Source organism: Polyergus mexicanus, unplaced genomic scaffold, assembly GCF_030449975.1.
Source record: "Polyergus mexicanus isolate NDT 795.1 unplaced genomic scaffold, iyPolMexi1.0 SCAF_20, whole genome shotgun sequence".
NCBI lineage: Eukaryota > Metazoa > Arthropoda > Insecta > Hymenoptera > Formicidae > Polyergus > Polyergus mexicanus.
This window is the reverse complement of record NW_027223340.1, coordinates 3,773,342-3,798,078: the sequence shown is the minus strand read 5'-3', so window position 1 is coordinate 3,798,078 and position 24,737 is coordinate 3,773,342. Positions and strand designations below refer to the sequence as shown.

General features: G+C 33.0%; 1 protein-coding gene across 1 annotated transcript; it reads right to left on the bottom strand.

Moving 5' to 3' along the window:
- Positions 1 to 7,048: 7,048 nt before the first annotated feature.
- LOC138941733 (fatty acid synthase-like) lies at positions 7,049 to 19,578 on the bottom strand. The gene is given in 15 exon segments (XM_070311614.1): positions 7,049 to 7,748; positions 7,989 to 8,233; positions 8,366 to 9,384; positions 9,481 to 9,882; positions 10,095 to 10,399; positions 10,563 to 11,068; positions 11,358 to 11,675; positions 12,002 to 12,162; positions 12,583 to 12,790; positions 14,159 to 14,449; positions 15,306 to 15,724; positions 16,027 to 16,258; positions 16,407 to 16,657; positions 16,834 to 17,026; positions 19,489 to 19,578. Coding segments are annotated over 14 exon segments (5,229 nt in total). The 5' UTR covers positions 17,006 to 17,026; positions 19,489 to 19,578.
- Between the last annotated feature and the right edge of the window lie 5,159 nt (positions 19,579 to 24,737).

Sequence of the window (24,737 nt, the reverse complement as noted above, 5' to 3'; positions counted from 1 at the left end):
ATCGTACGGTAATATTATCAACATGATTGCGCCAACATTTGTGGATCTGCAGGGATTCATTATCGGACGAAACTTTATCGTGAAGGAAGTAGCGATATTGAGAAATGGATTTGTTCTCTCTCATTACTTTTTTACAATTCCCGTACCATGGCATGCGCTTAAAAAAATCTGAGAGATGTCAAACTTCATGGCTAATCGGACATCACCATGGACTTCAATGGGAGGATGGAAACGTTCCATACAGATTCGCTAGGCGTTTGATTACGAGAGCTGTGGAAGAGGAAGATGGAGCATCTCCTATCGTGTACGTTAAGGATGCGAAAAACGAGAATGGCTAGTCGATATACTTGATGATGCGAGAAACGACGTTATTATTGAGACCTTGGATGCGGACTATGAAGATATCACTTTGTTAAATAAGCTAGATGTTACTAATACTGTGCGCTGTGAAAAACATTTAAAAAATTGCGCTTTACAAAATGTATTTAAAATATTCAACTGGTGGACGAATCATCATAAAGATTCATCCAAACATTATTTAGAATAAACTATTGTTAAAATATATTTTATTCTCTTTTATTCTTTTCTTTTCCTCTTTTTTATACAAGTATGCGAGTATTAAATTTCTGTACGTGACGTTAGATAGCGGCGTCAGCTAGTTAATTAAAATATAGATGTTACATTTCAGTACATGACATTAATATTTGAATGGTGTATAAATAATTGTTTTGTCGTTTAATTGTCGTTCGTTAGCCGTTCAATAGTCGTTCAATAGTCGTTTATAGCCATTCGATTGCCGTTCGATAACCGTTCAAAGCCGTTCGATAGCCGTTCAATAGTCGTTCAAAGCCGTTCAATAGCCGTTCGATAACCGTACAAAGTCGTTCAAAGCCGTTCAATGGCCGTTCAATAGCCGTTCGATAGTCGTTCAATAGCTGTTCAAAGCTGTTCGATAATCGTTCAAAACCGTTCAAAAGCCGTTCAATAGCCGTTCGATAACCGTTCAATGGCCGTTCAATAGCCGTTCGATAGTGGTTTACATATTATAATAATATATTATTCATATTTAAAAGACTTTAGATATTTGCTCGTGGAAACATCCTAACTTTTGTTTTTTTATCAAGAGCTGAGAGTAAGCGTTCTTCGTAAGTGATACATCTTCTACTCTAAAATGTTTTAGACAATGTCTATCCCGGTATGTTCGTCACAAAGTGTTTGACAGCGAGTAAAGAACAGTGAATAAAAATGTTTCGCCTTAATCTGGTAAGTAATGTTCAGTGTTTTGACATGTGTGTGCGACATTATGTGTGATATTTATTAATTAATAATATATTTCAGTTCGTGCAAATTGACGTCATCCACCGCCGATACATGAGAGGAAATTTGCGTTGAGCGCACGCAAGCTTGTGGGGTGACACTCGCGAAGCCCGCGAGTGTGCATGCGTGCACCCAACGCAATATGAAGATATATTTTATTTACGGCCTCTTTTCGGCTTGGAGCCGTACGAAGAAGAGGAGAACTGGGAGCCGGAGGAAGAGGTATGGGACGAGGAAGAAAATTTGGAGGAAGAGGAGGATTGGGAGGAAGAGCTTGCGGCTCCAGGAGGATAATGTAAGTATCTTCTTTTTAAAATTTATGTCAGATTTATAAAATTAAATTAGGGAAAGCGCATTATACTAACAAGATATGTATTTTTTCTGTTTCAGAAGAAGCCTGCAGCAAATATTTTATATTTTTATATTTTTATATTATTATGTTTTATTATTATTATTTTTATTATTATTTTTTTAATACACACACATTGTATTATATACACAATTATTGAATAAACTTATTATTATTATTATATTAAAAAATATCGATTATTTCTGCGTCTTCTTCTTTCCTTTTCCCACATGCCTCGCATTATCTCTCTTTCTCCCGCGAACGTCATTCTTTTCCCACGCCAATGCGGACTCTATCCTTCTCCTACACGCGTGCATGCCCCGCGCTACCTCTCTCGCACTGCCTTGCGAACGCCGCATCATCCACGTGCATGCTTCGCGCTATTCCTCTCTCTCTCTCTCTCTCTCTCTCAAGTGCATGCGGAAGCTATCTCTTTCTCATGTGCATGCGGACGCTATCCCTCTCCCACACATTGCGAACGCCTCGCGCCATCCTTTTCCCACGTGCGTGCAAACGCTATCCTTATCTTACGCTTATATGGACGCCTCGCGCTATCCTTCTCCCACGCAAATAGAATATCATTAGCGCTATCCTTCTCTTACACATTGCGGACGCCTCGCGCTATCTCTCTCACACCTACTTGCGACATCGTACCTTCGCGTTCCCTCTTCCCCGCGGACCTCTCGCCTATCGGTTTCGCGCGGTCTCCTTCCCTCCTCTCCGCGGACCCCTCGCTTACCGGTTACGTTAGTTTAGCGGATCCGTCGCCTATCGGTTAGGATGCGGTTCCGCTCCCCTCTCTCCGCGGACCCTTCGCCTACCGGTTAGGACGCGGTTCCCCCTTCTCCCTCTCCGCGGACCCCTCGCCCATCGATTTTGCGCCCCCCCCCCGCGTGACGTCATTCCCCCCGCGCCGGTTTCCCCTCGCCACTCCCCCCCTCAGAGGACCTGAGTTAGAACTCTCCTAGTAACACTACTAATATAATCGAATTTTGCAAGGATTTACCGTGTCCGGAAGATTATTCCAACAATCTGCTCTCCCTGAAATTGATAATAATTGACTATTTTATGAGAGAATTGTCGTCATGCGATTCTGTCGACTAATCTGTTTACCAAAGGAAGTCATCATATAAATCTCAGCGTGATACTCATTCCACAAAATCTTTTTCATCAGGAACGTGGATAACGCGACATATCTCTCAAAAGAATTAGTGAACATAGTAGTTTTCAAAAATCACGCAATTCTCAAATTTGCTCAAATTCGTCATCTAGCGTGTCAAGTATATCCCGGCGATCCAAAATTTATGGAAGAAGTGTACTACAATGTTACCTCAAGAACTCACGGATATTTATTGTTCGATTTAAAACAATTGGCTCCAGACGAATAACGATTTCGGCAGTGCATCTTTCCCGACGATACACTGCATTACGCTTACATACCGCGTAGATCGACCAGTAGAAGTAGGGGCGTATAAAAAGACAATATTCGCGTTCGCAACTTGTCAGTCATATGATTACAACGTAATGGTGGAAAAAGAAGAGATTAATAAAAAGTTGATGCCGACAACATCGAATAGAACAATAAAGAACGCTAGACGATTTATCGACGAGAAAAACACGTGTCTTTTAAAAACTTTGTGCTATTTGAAAAAATCAAAGAACGTCATTTTTACGAACCATCGATAGTAAACTCATAAAGTGTATTCAAGAGTGTATTTTCAATACATCCAAGGATACATTCTCCATATAGATGTAATTAGAGAGCTTCTAGGAGAGAGAGGCGCCAACCAGCCATTCCGTGATTGGCTGGCATAATATGTGCCGATTTGGCCATTGCGACGCCAATGCGGAGCAAATGGGATACGAATTCTACCGACGATATCAAATGTTTAAGGTTATATTACGCATATTACAAATGATAATGCCCAAATATATTATGCCAGCCAATCACAAAAAGGTTGGTTGTGTTGGCGTCTCTCTCTTCTAGAGGCTCTCTAGGTGTAATGATACAGGCCGATCCGCCACGCACATTACGAGACTCGGCGCCTCTAAACTTCCACACCCGTGCCGCAGCCCTACCGTGGGAACCGCCCATCACGCGCCAAATCGCATGAGTGGGAGACCAACCAGTGTGCTCTGTCAAGTATATAAGGCGGCCAAGGCCGCCCGAAGAGCGTTTGCCACCAGTTCCCGATCCCGAGTCCTGTCTCACGCAACTCCTGATTCGTAACTGACTCTCGCTAGTATCAAGCAACGGGCTTTTCGTTGGCCGGGCTTCCCGGTTGGTGGAACAGCACACTTTGTATGCTACACCAGGCCACGAGCTTCCCGTGATTAGGTCGGGCTTTCCAGTTGCTAAGACGGCACATCGTGAGACTTCCGCTAAACCAGGCCACGGGTTTCTCGTGGTTATACCGGGCTTCCCGATTGCTGGGACAGCACGTAAACTGTAAGACCGTTTTGTATATACCGCGTCCAGATGAAAAATAAAATCTATTGTCACCTATTTGTTGTAAATATCGCATCCGTCTCCGATTACCCGTCATTGTAAATATCCCGGTAAATACCACGCCCGCTAAGTCCTCATAGCTTATCCGCTTTCCTGTATATACCACGTAGAAGCTAAGACCTATCGCATACATCACACGTTTCTTGTAAATACCGTAACCGCGTTTCTTGTATAATACCTAGACATCGCCTACAGGAACGTTGCTTGCTCCGCAAGTCTTGCATGCGCCTGCTTACATCACACCGCTCCTACGAGCATTTTTGCGCATCGCTCTTGCACGATCGTTTTATAAATAGCTTTAATTCGAAAATAACAATAGTAATAATAATAAAAATAAAAAGTTTTAAACTAAAAATTAAAAATGCAGAAAATGTTAATGATAATAATAATAATAATAATTTTGTACGGACACCGGGAACACCTTTATCGCGATTTAATACAATGTGGCGTATTCTTAACCTCGCTACTCTTCGCGACGACGATAAAAAATGGAAATTGTATTAAAAAATACTCCATCGTTATCTTCACTTTGTTCGGGAAGCGAAAAAGTGATTACGTAATAATGCACAGGGTAACGAAGAAAATAATAACAGCGAGCAGAACGAAGACACGAATTCTGATGACAAATTTATAGACACACTAGCTTTAATTAGTAGCAATCATAGCGATGGTACCAGTAGTTCTTGGAAAAAACGCGTTTAATAGGCTGAACTGATCAAAGACATACTCAATAATGTACCGAAAACTTATCACAACAAAGCGCACTATTAAAATACTTGATCCAGATAGATATTTCATCATTTAAGATTAGTTAGGATAGGCGAGGACTCGTAATTATAGACAGTACTGTTATAGCGGTTCAAATATTGCGCATCTTAAAACGATGCAATATGCGAGAGAAAAACAGTAACAACAACCGGAAGAATTCAGTTTGCTCGATTACTGCACAACGTAGGCACGCCTTCTAATCTCATAGAAAATCGCGATTTACATACGCTCGCTTGATCTCAACGTATTAAAATCGTGTTACCGCGCTGAAGCTCCACTCCGAAAACACCATTCGAGCGTTCAAAGTCGTACAGACGTAAGATAACTGAAACGAGCGACACCGAAGGAGATACGACATTTGTATCGAGGAAATATATTTGTGACGAGGATGACGGCGACAAAACATTAACGAGCTCTGTAGATTCTCTGACAAAGAAAAGAAAAGATTTATTCGCCTGGAGCAAACTCGAATGATGGAATTCGAAGAATTGTACTACAATCCCGCGCACTATATTGGCTATTCAGCAGCGGACAATTTATCACGAGCCGTTAAACCGAATTTAACGAAGTCATCAATTAGCTTAAATCGTAAGACGCGTACACGTTGTATCGATCGGTACGACGAAAATTTCCGCGTTTAAATTATAACGTTAACATTTATCGTAATCTCGTAATCTCAAGAGCTATAACGACGTATATTCATATCTACTGACGGTTATTGACGTGCTTAATAAATTCGTTAGAGCAGAACTTTTACATGACAAAATTGGCGCTTATGTAGTAAAAACCTTTCTCTCAGGACACATTCTTGAGAAATAAAAATCGCCTACCCGTATACTAGCAGACAAAAATAAAAAATTTATTTTTCGTTGTGTACAAAGTTTCTTAAAAAAAAATATTCGTTTTCGCGTAACTCGTAATCCCGATGTTAAAGCAACTGTAATGGAACATTTTAATAGAACACTCAATGAATGGATGTGGCGTTATTTTACACATAAAAATACGCGACGCTACATCGATATTTTGCAGAATATCGTTCGGGCTTACAACCATACCTGTCATTCCAACATCAAAATGCAATCTGCAGTCGTTACGCTGGAAAATGCGCGTATCATGCGCGAAAATATGAATTGACTCCGGAACGACGACGGCAATGACGAGCAGAAAAAAATCGTGGACGTAGACAAAAGGCTAAATATAAGAGAGCGATTTCGTGCGTGTCAGTAGAAAAAGTAGTCTTTGAGAAAGGATATGGGGCAAAATAGAGCGAAGAAATATTTCAAATTCATCGTGTTCTTGAATGAAGAAAACCGTATACGAACTAAGCGACTTTGCGGGCGAAGTTATAGATGGGATTTTTTACGAACAAGAATTAACGTCCGTTATTAAAGATTTGCAGAGAAGAAAATTTATCGTCGATCGTGTGATAAAAAGCAGGGGCTGCAGTAACAATAAATAATTTTAAATATAAAGCGTAACAAACACGTTTCCGTACAATTGAAAGATGTAAAAAATCAAGGGCAGAGTATACCATTCGAATTTGGAACGTTGATGATGACATTGCACTTTAGACGTATCGAGTAGATAATATAAAAATATTTAGAGGTCGCAATAAAAAATTAAACGTTAAGAGGATGCCGGAGCGACGGACGAACTTCGACGGGTGAACGCTCTCATCCAAGTGTAACTAAAAATGTCGGTATATTACCAACGCTTTATAGTTATATTACCGATATCATTATGTAGAATTATGGAGTCAAGGATATGTGCATACTTTGGAAAGAGCGATAAAATATAAGCTTTTCGTATTGTGTTAAATATGTAGAGACAGAAAATATGTTGAATTTCTACTCTATTTCTGTTCTATCGTCTCGTAGAAGCAACGACTTTACATAGATATCTGTTTGTGTCGCATAAATATTTTGAATACAAATCTATAATATTGCCCATCTATTATCTCTTTTGATTTTATCATCATATATATATATATGTATGTATGTATGTATGCATGTATGTATGTATATATATATATATATATATATATATATATATATATATATAATATTTTTTAAGAATTTAATATTTCAATTCTAGTTACTCCTAAATCATACCTTGCCAATATGCTTTCCAGCAGCCATATATCTAAACGCAACTTCTATTTCATCTCTTTCAAAGACTTTTCTGCACAATGGTTTGATAGCTCCTTGCTTTAAACCTTCTACTAGTTTATTCGACAATATCATCTTACTTTCTGGTCCGGCACAAAAAGAATTGTCCAATATTATACTGTGGAAACTAATGCCTTTTGAGAATGCAAATATTTCTAAAGGATTATTGGAAACCATATCAAACTTTCCAATTTCGAGGAAACGACCACCTTTTGCTAAGCAACGGATGGATGCTTGTAGTTTTTCTTCAGCTAAAGAATTCAATACGATATCTACTCCGCGACCCTCCGTCTTCTGGATAATCATTTGTTCAAAACTCGTGTCTCGAGAGTTTCCGATACAATCCTCGGAAATAGAGGAAAATATTTCTCTTATAAAGTGTCGTTTCTCCATATTCCCAACCGTTGTAAACACTTCGCAACCTTTGTAAAGTGCAAGGTGAATTGCTGCTTGACCAACGCCTCCCGTACCAGAATGAATTAACACTTTGTCGCCTTTCTTCATTTTACCTCTCAAATACAAAGCATAATAGCATGTGCTATATACGCAAGGAACCGTGGCGGCGTCTTCCATCGTCCACTCATCAGGTATGATCCAACTGAGATATTTATCAGCTATACAAATATTTGCCAATCCACTAAAAATAGTCATTTCTATTATTCATTATATTAAAATTACATTTAAAAAATCTTTTTTATCTTAAACATTCTGTATGTATTGTAGTAAAGTAATACAAAGAAACTTGCAAGATATAACAATTTTTTCAATTTTTTTTTACTTCATCAATAGTTTCTTTAATTTAAATAAACAAAAATATGTTAAACAGTTTATTTATAAAAAATATATTAATTGACATCTATGCGTATGACTAACTTACCCATTTGAACACAATCCCATTATTCTTTGTCCATTTTTATTAAAACCAACAAATTCCATTCCGATTAAAATGCTATTATTTCGTTCGAAAGAGGCGACAGAAGTCGAAACGAGCCTACCACTAGCTATCATGATATCTCTAAAATTGATAGACGCATAGACTATTTTTATCAGATTTTCTTCGTCATTGTTGACCAAAGATATTCTGTTTTGCACCCAACAAAAAGTGCTGAGATTACCTCGCACCTAAAATAAATAAATATAACCATTATTTTAATCCTATTAAAATTACATTAAATCATTACTCAATCATTATAAATAAAAATATCACAAAGCATTATTGCAATTTTTCTTATGTACTGAATCTTTCTGACGTACCATTTGAGAAACATAAGCACTCTGTACGAGTTTTGGTTGTAGTAATGGTAATGGAAAATGCCTGTAAGAACCCCAAATGCTACCAAAACGTATAACATTGATGGGTAAATCCAGCTGTAGTTGCCTTATGTACAACGATTCTCGCAATGAAAAAGTAGGCGCATCTCTATCTTGAATGAATACACCTCTAATCATTTTACCGCCCGGTTCTTTTCGCAAACAATTTACAAGACCGATTAGTCCGCATTCGAAGTCCCCTTCTGCGACGACTATAATTCTCGTAGTTTCATTTTCCCTGTCCATGAATGATTTAAGTCTGTCTATCCATGAGAATTCATAATTGTTTACATGCACAATCTGTAGATTCCTCTTATTAATATCGCGTATTTTCCTTAATAATATAATTGTCTTATCGTTGGTGCGTTTCTCCAAAATTACTTTTAACCCATACTTATCAAGACATGAGTAGTCGTAGATAGCATTCAATTCTTCGAATGTTAGAAGAAATCCCCTTGGCATCATGACAGATAATAATTGTTCATATAATTTGTTTTTATTTTGTGTTAAAATTCCGAAACCTAGAATCATCAAACAATTTTCATTTTTCGTCAGTTTATCGAATTCTATTGTGGAAATATTATCAGGCAAAGCGATATCTTTGAACCGCTCGTGTGTTGCTATCAGTTTGATATCGGATTGAATTTGCGGTAAATCATCTAGAACTTTATTCACAAATAAACAATTTAAATCCTCCGGCATCACTTGATCGCTGTTCTCCACAAATTCGATGATTTTTACATTTATCATATTGTAACACTCGAGTGCAATATGCACCGACATTCTTGTTATATCCTCTAAAGACATTACATCTAGATCCCTATAAGCAACAAACTTGTATTCTTCAAGAATAGGATGAATCGCTCTTTGTCGGCGAGATATAGCTGTAGCCACGACGCCGCTTACTTCAATTCCTCCGGATATCAAAGCATCTAAATGCTTATAATTTTGTACAAGGATTTCTGCAATATGACACAATAGCGCGAATTTATACATATATTTTTCGAAAAATGATATTGGGCTAAATATTGTGCTTATTTATATTACTGTAAACATACGATTTTCTTCATTTGGAAGCTTTTCAATTTTTTTCATATGAGATTCTGGGTCGATTACTACTTTACGAATTCTTGTTGGTACGAAGAGACTTCTCGAATCCAGTCCTAAAATCATCATCTGTAACATGTTGTCAATAAATGTTACCCAGTTGTCAGTCCAGACAATATGACCATTTTTTCCCCTGATTGACGCGCTTTTTAATCCACGAAATTCGCCAGTATATTGATAACCACGAAGCTTCAATTCTTTATAGATATCTTTCGTACTCATCTTCTCTTCATCATTATCATTTCGATCAATAAATGTAGTACATATTTTCTCGTCTGCGATATTAATTGGAATTCGTACTGTTCCAGTAACGACACCATTGCTTCCTTCGATTATCTCGAATTTGCCACTACCTGTAAAAATATCGATATCAATTTCTTGTAAACGCAGTTAATACTAATATTGCATTTCCAGTTCAAATATGCTGTCACACTATTGACAGATTGCTCTTATTTATTGGATACAAATTTTATACAATCTTATCTCTCATTTGTATTTGATGCAAAAACTTTTTATTTCCTTGTATATTTCTTATTTGCAAGATTAATTTAATTGTACAATTTACCTTTCTGGATCATAAGAGTTAAATCGACTGGACTTTGTTTTGATAATATTATCGAGTGTAGAAAATTGACATCTTCAAATATAATTGGGATATCGAGATAATGTTGTTTCTTTAACTAGCCGATCATTTTCCATATAAGTAAAAGATATCCTGTAGCCGGTAATAAATTTCTTCCATTAATAACATGTCCAGTCATATATATAAAATCTTCTTCTAACACATTAATAGTAACAATTACTTCTCCTGTGTCAATTGTTCTTTGTCCGACATAACGGTACGTATACCAATCTTTGGAATGATCCCATCTACAATAATTATCATTAATCAAACAATGTATAAAATATTAGTTCGCGTTTTTTTTACCGTCGTTAAAAATAATATAATTTAATTTTTTGCCTTTTAAAATTTCACTATTTTTCTATAGCAAATATGACTGAAAAATCTTGTGTTATATTAAGTAGAATTTACCTTATAAGATGTGAAATCATCGGTGTGCCACGACTTACAGGAAACTTAACTTCCGGATATAAATTTGCGATTTGCGGCTGCAATCCTGCATTATAAAGTTTACCAATTCCGTATAAAAATATTTCAATATTTGGTTTGTGAGAGAATTTGTATAAGGCGACATTTGTCACTGTTGTCTCTAGGGAATCATCAAGAATGTATTGCAAAATGTCGTGCGGCGCTATCTCAATCGTCACTGCGTCGTTTGGAATAAAGCGCAGAGTTTCTGAAAATAATACCGGTGCTAGCAAATAATTTGCATAATATTCGGCTACACTTGACTTATGAGATGCGCCGAACCATTCATAATACTCATTCAACACACTCAACCACTTTGCGTTTGGAGACGCTTGTTGTGGCAGTATTTGATTCAAGTATTCCAAAAGTTTAACTCTTGCGGGTTCGACATAACGACTATGAAAAGGTATACGGCCGAAGGAAATTTCTTTTACAGGAATATTGTCATTCTGAATAGGAATAAAGTTTATCATTTATTAGAAATTAAATATATAATTATAAGCATACACGGAAAATAATTAGTTGCCGCAGCTAAAAACTGCACGTGGTAACTATATTTTAGACGTAATACAATATATGTACAGCGAACATCTTAGCTGTGATACCTATTTATTAGGTACAGTAGCAAATCATTTTGCTAGAGTTTAGAAATTTATTTAGCAAATTAGCTATGGTAGCGAACATTCTTTTTCCGTGTATAGATAGATTATTTAATATTATTTAAGCGTTTTTACAAACCTGTAACATAGCGAGGAATGTTCTTACAGAGGTCGTTGATCCACTCACGATAAAATTACGTGAATTATTGTAACAAGCTATATCTATATCCGATGGACAGATATTTTTCATAATTTTGAAATCGACATTAATTTCAGCCATTAAGCCATCTATTATTTTTGAGTTAATAAATGCTAAGCCGATATAATATGCCAACATGATCGTTTCTTCGGCCGTCAAACATCCATCGGCATATCTACAAATCAACTCCCCAATAGAATGACCTATTATAATATCAGGAGTGATACCGATGCTTGTTAAAAGATCAACTATTCCGATCTGCAATACGTATAATTTTTATTACAACTTTCTAATATACTTTTCTGTTGAATAATATTATAAAATATTATAAATTTAGAATTCTGAATATTATTATATACATGTAATAATCTCTCTTTGAGAAATGTCTCTACTTGAGAGATGTCTCTCCTTCAGAGATTCTCTTTCTGATTTTAGTTATATATTTTATAAATACTTTTAGTTTTTTATAAGATCTTAATCTTTAAATATAAAACACTTTGTAAAAAATTAGAGAATTAGACAATACAAAAAAATGTTGCAGCATATATAGACAATATATTTTATTTATAAATATACGTTTATACCTGTAATCCAATAAGGCCTACAAATAAATTGACGATGTTATCGACAATATCTTTGTCTTTATTTGTTAGAATATCTTTCACTGATATACCGTGAGGTCTCAAAATTCTATCGCAATTCTGGACTGCTTTAATGAATGCTGGAAACTTCATTAAAGCTCGACCTACAAATATTTTTAAAAAATATTCGTATATAATTACATTATTTTATAATGTTGTGTAATACATTGTCTTAAATAATAATTTTATTTAATTGATTTAAACATATATATATAAAATCTCTGGAAAATTGTTTATCTTTATTTTACAAATTTTTCCTACAGTATTATTACTATTTCAGTTTAGTTTAATCAAAATTTAGTTATCATACTTAATAAATGTAACTTATAAAATTACAAAATTTGCAAATTAGAGAGATATTATATACTTGTTAACTTTGTTTCATGTTTTAACAAATACTTAAGAATGTTAATATATGTGTAAATTAAAAATTGTTAAATGTTCCAAAAATGTGAGCAAACATATTGCATATTAATAATTGTTGAATATTCCATTGTAATGTGATATTTTTGTGATTTATTTACCCATGTTAAGACACTGAAATCCAATTCCAGAAAATATGAAACAAATCGGTCTTCTCGTACATACGTTGCGTTTCATTTCAATTATTGCGTTATCGGATACGTTAGATCCAGCAATCATATATCCTCTGTAGAAATGTCCTTTTATATTGTCACTATGAATATGATGTAGCAAAGAGATGTATTCTACATCTATTGGCCGGCTCTGTACCTGTAGAGATATCGTTACTAATCGTAAGTATACCATAATTATTTTATATCTTAATCAAGCGACGCGGTAGCGTCGCGACGCCAAGTACATAAAAAATTCTTTCCGGCTTGACATCAGTTTTGCCTATATACAAGGGTCGCGGCGCTATCAAGTAGCTTTCAGATTACTCTTAAAGTTAATTTAAAAAAAGTTTATATATTTATACAGCATGTCTGGTAAAGATTGTGCCAACATTTGTGAGCGGGTAGTAAACTCAGCATTAAGTAAACTAAGCACAGTAAACTATGCAGAAAAATCCTGTATCATTTTTTCCTATAACGCTTAATAAAAGAGTTATTATTAAATAAAGCCTGCCTAAAAAATTTTTCACATCCGTGCATTCCGTCAAACTTTGCAATTTTTAGTATGCAAACATGCCTTCAGATTACAGAAGTAGGGATGCATCGCAAGCAAATAATAGAGATACATTCTTAAAGTAGAAACGTTAAGCTTTATTTAAAAAAAAAATTATTTATTCTTCAGATAATTTTTCGTGAAGTGATCGACAGTGAATGTTGGTCAATTTTCGACAAATATTTTCTATGGCATAATTTTTTTGAGCAATGTATATTATAATCATGATACATATGTATATAATGTGTATATAATATGTATATAATATACATATATAAATATCTTATTTTCAATTATAAATCTTTGAAATTTGCACACAACTAATATTCTATTTTTAAACTGAATAATGACTACATTAACTATTAATACGTTTGCTTCAACAGATGCAATATACCTTATATCTGTTAATAATACTCTTCTTTTTTCTCCGCTTTTACCGGTTTAAAATAAACTTGAATTTATCTTCGACTTTTACATTTAAATCCCATTATTAGAATCATAATTTAAAATAATTAATATACTTCAGTTAAATGTAATTTAAGTTATAACAATAATTTTTTTAAATTCTTTATATAAATTTAAGCAGTCTTTTTAATCTTTTCTCCCTTTTATTTTATAATAATACATTTTTTATTCCTTACGTTCATTATTCAGTATTTGCATATTTTTTTATGATACTAAATTATTGCTTTTTTAAAGTACTATATATAAGTATTATATCGTGTAGTTTTTCTCTTACTTTTTTTTACTTTAATATATTATCATATATATATTTTATGCATTTAATATATTATCATAAATTTGTTTAATGTATTTGTGTTTTTGTGCGTGCAATACACGTGAAATTATTTCTTTATGATTTTTTGTTAACGAAAAGTTTAATTTTCTAAATAATTTAAAATGACAGTAATAACATACAAGCTAAGCATAAGAAAGATTAGATTATTTGTGAAATAAATTGTAATGTATACTTACGTCTTCTAATATAATTTTAACTGCTTCTTCCGTACATCCAGATATAGCTACGAGTCTAGGTAAATTATCGTCTCCTTCATTATTGACTTTAATTGTTGGATTTGATTTCAGTAATATGTGGCAATTAGCACCGCCAAAACCGAAGGAATTGATACCGATATAACCACCCTTACATTCTATCGGTTCAGTGACTACATTTATTCTTCCTTCAATGATAGCAGCCATATTTTTTCGTGGATGTTTAAAATGTATAGTAGGAGCTATTATACCAGTTTCCATCGCTATTAAAACCTTTATCCAAAAATAACATTTAAATAAAAAAAAAATACTTGCATAAGTTTACATGTGGCATTATATTATGTAGTTGTATTAACCTTATTTTGCCAAATATAAAAAGTTGATAGATTTGAAAATTTAAATTCAAATTTAGATCTAAAAATTTAGATAGAATTAAAAAATTAATTAAAATTAATTAATTTCGCATTTGCCATTTTCTCGCCATTTTTTCGTATTTACTTCGTTTTATGATTTGTTTTCGTGATCTGTATGTATTTCCTCTATAATGGAGAACTTGCCAAAAATTCAAGAATTGATTGATCGGGAAACTTAAATTTGAATTTAATTTTAAAGTTTGAATTAAATTTAAAGATTAAGTAAATTTTCCGCATTAGCCTTTCTCTTATGGCATATTTACTTTTTGATTTTTGTTTATGACCATTTTTATGACCGTTGTTATTGTGATTGTGCCGACCGTACCAACATTCGTCGTCATTATATTGTAAACAATCGATAATATACATATGACGTTTGGACGTTGTTCACTAATTTGTACAGATTCTAGGTGGGTTTCAGTGAGCCTTCCATTCTGGTTATTAATTTTAATTTGGAATTTAACTGCAACAACAAATGTGGGGTAGGTCGGGTTATAAAATTCTAATTTAATTTCTACATATTTATATCTATGCTGAAGATGGAGCAAAAACAGTCAGACTACATTGTTAATGCACATTTGTTAATAAAACTTAACAATAATAAGTTTGCGCACCAATACCCGCGCCTCAGCTCTTATCTGTCAGTATTTCCATTTAATTGTTTGTACTCTAAGCTTATTGCGGTTATTATTAACCCAGTTTTGTTGTAAATTCACCTTTGCAATTTGACAATGACCGCTAACTGGCTCTGAATGTCCAATATTTGACTTCACTGAACCCAATAACAGAGGCAGTTGTCTTTTAGCGCATATAGCTTCATCGATGGCTTGAAGTTCCACTGGATCGCCGGCTAGAGTACCAGTTGCATGAGCCTCCATGTAAGATAATTCAAGAGGCGAAATATCACATTCTTCGTAAAATTCTTCCAATAATATTTTTTGCTTTTCAAGTGATGGAAAGATAATTCCTTCTTTTTTAAAGCCATCGCGGTTGGTTTTACCATAGACAAAGGTCGCATAGATTCTTCTTGCATCTTTTGCCTTTTGTAGGTATACTACTACAGCTGCATCACTACGCATGTAACCAGAACCTTTTTCATCGTAAGGTTTACAGTAACCATCATTAGATAAAACTCCTAAAATAATATTAACAGTTTATGTTTATAGTTCATATATTCAATAGATATAAAAAATATAATTATGTTTCCAGTTTCTCTAATAATATACCAAGTACTTGAAAAATTCAATGTGGATATATATAAGCGAAATAATTGTATCATTCGAAAACAAAACCTGCTACATTCAACAAAACATGAATTAACAAACATTATTATTATATACATATTATTATTTTGTATGTAAATGTATCAATAAATATTTATTCTATTTAACAACGCAACACACAACTCTGAACACAATAATATTATTTTTCACATACCCAAACGAAAAAACTGGTAAGTTGCATTAGGATGGGCGCACAAATTGACACTAGCGACAATAGCCGCTTCGCAAATGCCAGATCGAATCATTCTGTAAGCTTCCACCATAGCGAAATGACTCGAGCTACATGCAGTATCGATATTATATGATGGTCCAGTAACGCCGAGCCAATAAGAAATTTTGTTTGCTATCACGCCTTTAATGTATCCAAGAATAGGTAATCCAGCAATCTATTAACAATTATGTGTGTTATGAAACAATTTTCATATAAATATTTTTCCTTACGTATTAATATAATTATATACTTTTAAAAACGCATTTGTTTTATTAATTTCTGATATTAAGTTATTGAGAAAATAAACAATGTGAACCACATACCTGAGATTTTCTGTATACTAAATCTGTAGATGTATCACAAGCACATATTGCTGAGATAACGCTTGTATTTGTTCCTTGTAATTCTACGGGGTTTATACCCGCATCAATAATCGCTTCATAGGTATGCTCAAGTAACATTCTGCATCCAGGCTCAATCACCTGAGCTTCTTCGACCGATATATTAAAAAATTCTGCGTCAAATTTTTGTATATTATTCATTTTTCCTATTCGAGGAGGCATCTCGAAGGTATCTTAAAATTTAAAATAATTTGGATAAATATATTATCATATTGTTAAGTCATGAATAATAAATTATACTAAAATATACTTAATGACATATTTTAAATATTTAATTTTATTTATTTATGTAAATTATTTATTTTATATGTGGATTTCCCCAAATAATTTTGAGAAAAAATTTTATTACAGTTGTTCCAACGTTGATGATCGCTCGAACCAAGATCGATTTTATTGAAAAGATTGTCCTGAAATTCTTTTATGTTGTTAGAATTAGGAAATCGTCCGGCAATGCCAGAGATAACTATTTCTTCTTCAGCATCTACGCTGACATATGGATTGAACCGCTTGTTAGTTTCCATTTTCCACAAAGTCAAGTAATTCTGAAAAAAGATATCAGAATTTTATTTCAGTGTTACTGTCAAGCGACGCGGTAATGTCGCGACGCCAAGTTCAATATATAAAAAAATTTCTTCCGGCTTGTCAATAGTTTTACCTATGTACAGGGGCCGCGGTGCTATCAAGTAGCTTATCCGGAGTTTTACGTCTCAGAAACAATCGATTAAAAATCTTCAGGAATGAAAGCCGTAATCAAAAATCTAACGGCACTTTTCTTATACAATGTGGATGCAAGGTTTCGGTTGCGTCCAATTTGAATAAGATTGGTGCAGTCAATCCTGAGGAAAGATAATCGTATACCTGAATTGATATTTCTTTCAGCTTTAAACAACTCACGTACCTATGCTCGCACGCACACACGCAAAGCGATTTTGTCCCTCAAGCGATGTTCACATTGCTCATGTACGATTATTCGCTTGAATGTGCAGAATGTTTTAAGAGACAAGATCATATGCGGATGCGTGTACATACGTGTGAGATAATAATAATGTATATTTATATTAAATAATGCTTCGTAATAAAAAAATTCCTTTCTATTGCTTTCTATATTTTGATATTTATTCACTTACACCATTTATATATTATTATTGATTATACAGTTTGTATACAGTTTAACATCTATATTAAAATTATACCTATAAAATACCTATACAGTTTAACTTCTGGATTAATACTATATCTGTACAAATAAAATCATATCTTGTTTTAAAATCTGTTGAATGATTGACAATAAGAGATTGCGCATTAAGACACTTCGTGACTGCGTCCGCTCAAATTCATTATGGTATATATAAGCTTTGTAAAAATATTTACTCTATATAATCCCTTTCATAAAAATTTTATTTCTATTAAATAAATCTTTAAAAAAATCACATCCACGTATATACTGTATAATGTGGGAATTTATATTTTTTAGAGAAAATATAAATTTTTACAAAAAGCAGTGACGTCCCACTAAAAAAAAACATTGAAAAGGTAAAAAAAAATACGCCAAGTACATAAAAAATATTTCAACTTGCATACGCAACAAAAAGCTTAAAAAATTATTTACTTCTAAAAAACAGATTATAAAAAAAATTTTTTTTTAAATAAAAAATTTGAAAAATAACTTATAAAAATTTTTCCTCTAAAACCACAAAAATTAAAAAGTAGCTCAAAATATAATTTTGCCTCTAAAAAATATAAAACCCCTAAAAATTAAAAAATAAATACTAATACGGAACGAAAAGGATTAAAGTTAAAGGACATATAGAAACTTGGCATGCCCAGGTTGCATTATAAATCATATATTTTTATTAATATATTGATAATAATTTCTGATAATCTTTTGCAAATTTTTATTTCAAATCGGGCACGCCAAGTTTCTATATGTCACTTTAACTTTAATCCTTTTCGTTCCGGGCCTATCTGATAAAGCTTATGATTAATTTCAAAACAAATCGATCAGATTGGCAAGGGGCATTTTTAAATTTGAAATTGGGCTCGATGTGATCGAAATTATTGCAGTAAGAGTTAAGTAGTTATATGATTTACTATCTGTAATAAAATCTGCAATATATATAATAGTATTATTTTGTATATTATACAAAATATTAATTTGGAAGGGAAACATAGGTAAACATAATAATGTAATTTTTTAATAAAAATATAATGCATTTTAATTTTCTCCAGAGGATTTATAATATTTCTATAAATGCAAGATTGATTTTATGACAAATACTATTTCAATTTACAAATCCACCCAAATAGAATTACTCCTAAGTACTTGGCTAATTAATTATTGATTTTATATTTAGTTTTTATTGTTTATTTTTTAGGGGTATACATATACATATGTATTTAGAATGACAGAAAATAAAATTTTAACAACTGTTTTTGAAACAACGGAAAATTTAACATGAAATGTATAGAAAAAGAGAATAGTCGTACAATTTTAAATTGCTTATGGTTTTCCAAGTAAATATATATAAAATAATAGTTTTTTAAAGTTTTCTAATCAATGACTTAAAGGTAGTATAACAAGATGGGTTTAATTATTCATAAATTCAACATCATTATTTAGAAATTTGCCGATAAAGAAAAAGTTCTTTCTCTAAAACAAATTATGACTATACAAATGTATCATTATTATGTAAGAATAATTATTAAGAGACATAAAGTGTAGCATTATTATCAAGAAACAAGAAAGATTACCAAATTTCAAGATATAGAAAATCAGATTTCAACAAAAAAATTAGCAGAATAAAAACATAGCACAGATATTTAGAATATTTAAAGCAAAAAGAAGATCGTTAAAACTATAAACTTTATTTCAAGTTTGCTCAGATTGTGCGCACTATATTATGTACATAATTCAGTTACATATAGAAATAATGTTTGAGATAATTTACTCAAAAATTAAAAAAATATATTTATGAAAAAAAAAACAAGAAAAGTTTATACTCACCACGTTCAATTTCCAAATAATTTTTTTTTCTTTTTTAACTAACAGTAACTCTATTAAAAACAGAACTTTATAAACTTGGCTAATATAATGACAACTTATACCACAGAGCAAAACATGCCATACTATCTGTAAAATCAGATATGAACTGTGTGATAATTACTCATATAACAGATTTCTCATATAACAGATTCACTTCCGGGGAAAAAAACAGATGGAAATCAGTACAATTATACATTCAACTCACTTTACATATTGTGTTAAAGTTCAGCGGTTACGCAATCACAAAGTAAACGTGCGAGTTAATATATTTTGAAAATTATATTCAAATGCGGGATGCATTGTTTGTTCAAATTTATGCGCAGTTATAAAACACATGCGCAATTATAAAAACATCAAAAAAATATGCAATAAATTTTTTTTTGCGTTGAAAATATCAAATTATTCATTAAATGATATTTTTGGTAACAAATTTTATTGCATTTAAAGCTTTTAATAGTTTTGCACATTTTTCAAAATTATCATATTTTTATTAAATATCTCGTGTTTTAATTATTTTTAAGGAAAAAGATTTAAAAATCATAAAAATGTAAAAATTTAAAAACATATAACGCGTTTAAAGATATATCTATTTATACATACACATGCATAGTGTGCACGCGCGGTAATAATCGTATCAACGTATGCGAATTAAACGCGAGTGGAGATAATTATATGGCCCCGATTAAGAAATGATTAGACAAGCCTTAATTAGTGATCGAATCTTGATGAGAGTACATCCGATCAGGATCTGAGAAGTTTGGTAACGCAATGCCCATATCGGGAATTGATCTGAGGATCTTACCGGGAACCTAGTTTATCATGGTATATAAGATTCTTATCGGGTGATTATGAGGTATAAGTTTATTCAGTATATAATGCAAGTAAATGTAATACAAATAATTTTGATAAAGTTTATATATACTTATATAATCTAGCAATGCATATTGATTTAACATGTTTCATAAATGTAATAAAACGGAACAAACATAAACAAAGTAATACCTTTTAGTACGTACAATCCTTCATTATTGTACATTATAGAGTTTTGAATATCTCTTTTTGATGGTAAAAAATTATCTTTTTTAAAAGAATGCGAGATAACATCTGAAACACCTCAATGAATTTTTATATTCACATTATGGCATTCCTGAGAAGATGCTTATTAAATCCCGACCAAAATGACTTCGTTAGCTGGTAATAAAAAAAAGTTTATTTGGTCCCATTTATGCCCTATTCGGGCCAAACCTACTAGACCCGAAGAAAACCTTATCAAGGTACATCGGGTATACTCCTACTCGGATAGATCGAGTAGGAAAATTCTGTATTATTCTGCGATTTTTGCAATAATTATAGAGACATTAATTTTAAAACAACTACCAATTCGCGCGAGTACAAGCGCATACCGAGAAGAGACATTTTAGGTCTAGTTGCACCGATGTTACTTTGGCTATAAGCAAGCCTTAAAACATTTGGTTTTGGTCTGTCATAATAACCAATATTATTTGGCTTTTGTTTTTAGACTTTAGACTATAATTTAATCATTGATTTTCTTATATTTAATAACATTTTTTTTCCATGACTATAATGCATACCTAATCACTGATCTATATTTGTCCCTTATTTTAGCAATCGTGTATATGTGTCGTAAAACTATTAATTTTAAGAATCTTGAATCTTAATTTTTTGCAATAGAAAATGCAATATAAAATAGATTATTCATTCATTTAAATTAGCATGTTACACGTGGTATCAAGGTTTATCGGATGCACATATTTTTTAAATATTTAAATAAATCAAAGTAAATATGATTCGAAGTAGAGAATGTAATATAAAATACATTATTCATTCAATTTAAATTAGCATGTTACACGTGGCATCACGATTTTTAGAATATACGCCTTTTGAATATTTAATTAGATCAAAGGAGATACAATGATGAAAGAGTATATTTCCATGTTGCAACACGCACTTCTATTGTGTTTCAAGAAAATATTTTAGATCATATATCTTGATTAAACTATAATATGTAAAACATCACGAAATTATATTATTATTTATATGTTCATATAAAATAAATATCTTATTATTCATTTGCTGATCGAATCGTTTTAAAGAAATATAGCATGTCGTTGAAAAATGGTTAAAATTGTTTTCTTGTAATAAATGTCGGTAAACCTATGGAAAACTCATCCATATGAAATAATGGATAAGAATACCCATTTCTTATGTATTTTTGCCTCCTGAACACGAATATGAAATTTAAAAATGACGATCGGACTCGCAATTCGATGAAAAACGCAAAAATCCAACCAAACGCGAAAATCCAATCTATGTCCGAGGAATGCATTTTTATTGGTAATAATTCATACCTGGAATATAGGTTTGGGTTAGGTTATATCTTCCAGAACTGTTGCCCCCCGTAATGTACAATATAATACATATATATATATATATATATATTATATTATCCTTAATAATCTTTAATAATCCTTAAGGATTGAGCACATACAACAACTTAATGTGACAAAATTTTGTGCAAAGATTACGACGCATCTTATGTCGAACAAACTTGTAGACAGCTACGAAAAAGGATTTCCGAACGTCGAAATCACATACGTAGAAACACATCAATCACAGCTCTCGGTCATTACGAACTACAGACTTGAGGCCAATTCTCAAGTCTGAATTCCACTCAAATGTAATCGAAATTTTAGAAATTGAAACTTGGCTCGATAAAAAGTTTGTCTCCGAAATGCTGTTTATTAAGCGGCAAAAGAATGGCCAGCAGGATGATATAAAATATTTACACCATGCATTTATGACAATAGTGGAGAACTTGTCAAAAAATTAACCGATTTCAAAATTTTAAGTTCAAATTTAATTTTAAAAATTTAGATTTAGTTTTTAAAATTAATTAAATTTATCACATTTGCCTTGTTCCCATTGTTTTCGTTTTTATGTCTTGTTTTTGTGATCTGTACGTATCTCTACTGTAGTGGAAAACTTGGCAAAATTTAAAAATTGATGGATTTGAAAATTAAAATTTGAATTTAAATTTAAAAATTTGGATTGAATTTTAGAAATTAATTAAACTTATTTCATTTTCTTTTTTCCCGCCGTTTTTGGTTTTACTTCGTTTTATGGCTTGTTTTTGTGACTTGTACGTGTTTCCTCTATAATGGAGAACTTGCCAAAAAACTCAAATATTGTTTTATTAGGAAACTTAAATTTTAATTTGATTTCAAAGCTTGAATTGGATATAAAGATTAACCAAACTTGCCGCATTAGTATTTCTCTCACAATTTTTGATTTTTTAAATCTTTTTTTTATGATCATGTTTATGATCGTTGTTTATGTGACCGTATCGACCGATCAACATGGGTCATCATTACATTATAAACCACCGACAGATATACATGTAGCGATGACATGTAGCTTTTCTTTCTGATTAATTCTAATTTGAAATTTGATTTTGTTTATAATAACAAATGTGGTTTAGGACAAATTTTAAAATTCCAACGTAATCCTTACATATCTATGCTGAAGATGGATCAAAAAACGGTCCAAAGTATATACTTTTAATGCACATTTGTTAATAAAATTTAACAATAACTAGTTGGCGCACTAATGTCCGCGCCTTGGCTCTTATCTGCTAGATTTTCCACATAATTGAAATACTCTTGTGTGTATCCTTCACACAAAAATAGATATTTCAATTTAAAAAAATATATTACTCAGAATATGCTACAAAATTAAACAGAAAAAACTACATGATACCATCAAAAAAAAAACCATTACATTGATCTTAAAATTTGCGTCAAAAAATTTTCTTCGCAATGTAGTATGTATCCCATAAAATCGTATAAGCATCGTATAATTTATTTTTTGAAAAAATACATTATACGAACTCATACGACGTATATAATTTTAACACATTCTGGATAAAATATATTGATGTACTATATTATATTCTTAGAATGATTTTTTTGAATCGGAAAAATCAATTTTGAAGTAATGAATATACACAAGTATGTTTCAGAAAATAGAAAAAAAAATTTTTACTAGCTTACAACATCGTAATTATGTTTAAAATAAAAACAGAAAACTAGCAAACTAACGAAATTAAAATTCTGTAAAACAATGACTGCATTTTGTATTAGAGACTAGGACATGCTATCCTATATTATTCGTTAGTAAGATGTGAATATTTTCAAAAAAAGATCGTTCATATAGTTGTTGCTGCTTCCCAATGGATTATGTTATTTTGTATAACTGCACATATACATATAATACTATTTGGATATAATATATAAAAAGTGTTGCGACCGGGAAACCTCTCGGGTTAGAACATACTACTGCGAAGGTCCGTATCTCTGAGAGACAAGATAGTTAGAGCGCCACAGTGGCTCTTTCCATAACTGAGAGGTAGATAAGGTTGGATCGCACGCCGTCGGTAATTCCAACACTTCCCCTCGAGACAACCACTTGATCCTAGGATGACGTCTTCAGGAGTTCGACACATCGGGCATGCTTCGGTTTCGTCAAGGCCTTGGTTAGTACGTCTGCCGGCATCTCGTCCGATGCTACGTGCCCCAGAACCACTTGACCCGACTCCACGACTTCACGTACGAAATGGTGGCGGATGTCTATGTGTTTGGTTCGTGCGTGGAAAACCGGGTTGATTGCCAGTCTCTGCGCACTGGAGTTATCGTTGAACAGATTAATAGGTCCAACGTCTATCGCGCCCAACTCCAGCAGAAAACGTTGAAGATGCACGGCCTCTTTGGCCGCCTCGCTTAAAGCCATATATTCGGCCTCTGTGGTTGAAAGGGCGACGGTCCGCTGTTTCCTCGAGTCCCAGGCCACGGCTCCTCCGTTCATGACAAACGCGTACCCGGTGAATGAACGCCGGTCATCGGTTGAACCTCCCCAATCGGCATCCACGTAGCCTGTCAGGGAGCCGTTCCCATGACTATAGAGGATCCCCTGGTTGTTAGCACCTTTGAGGTACCTAAGTATCCTTTTTGCGGCGCCCCAATGAGTCTCGTTGAAGCAGTCGTTGAACTGGCTCAATGTGTTCGTGGCATGAGCTATATCCGGGCGCGTTGCTAGTGATAGATAAAGCAAACACCCTACTAATTCCCGGTAAGGTGGTTTCTTGCCGTCCGCGCTTGACCAAGTTGCTGCGCCCCTTACCAACTTCGTCCCGA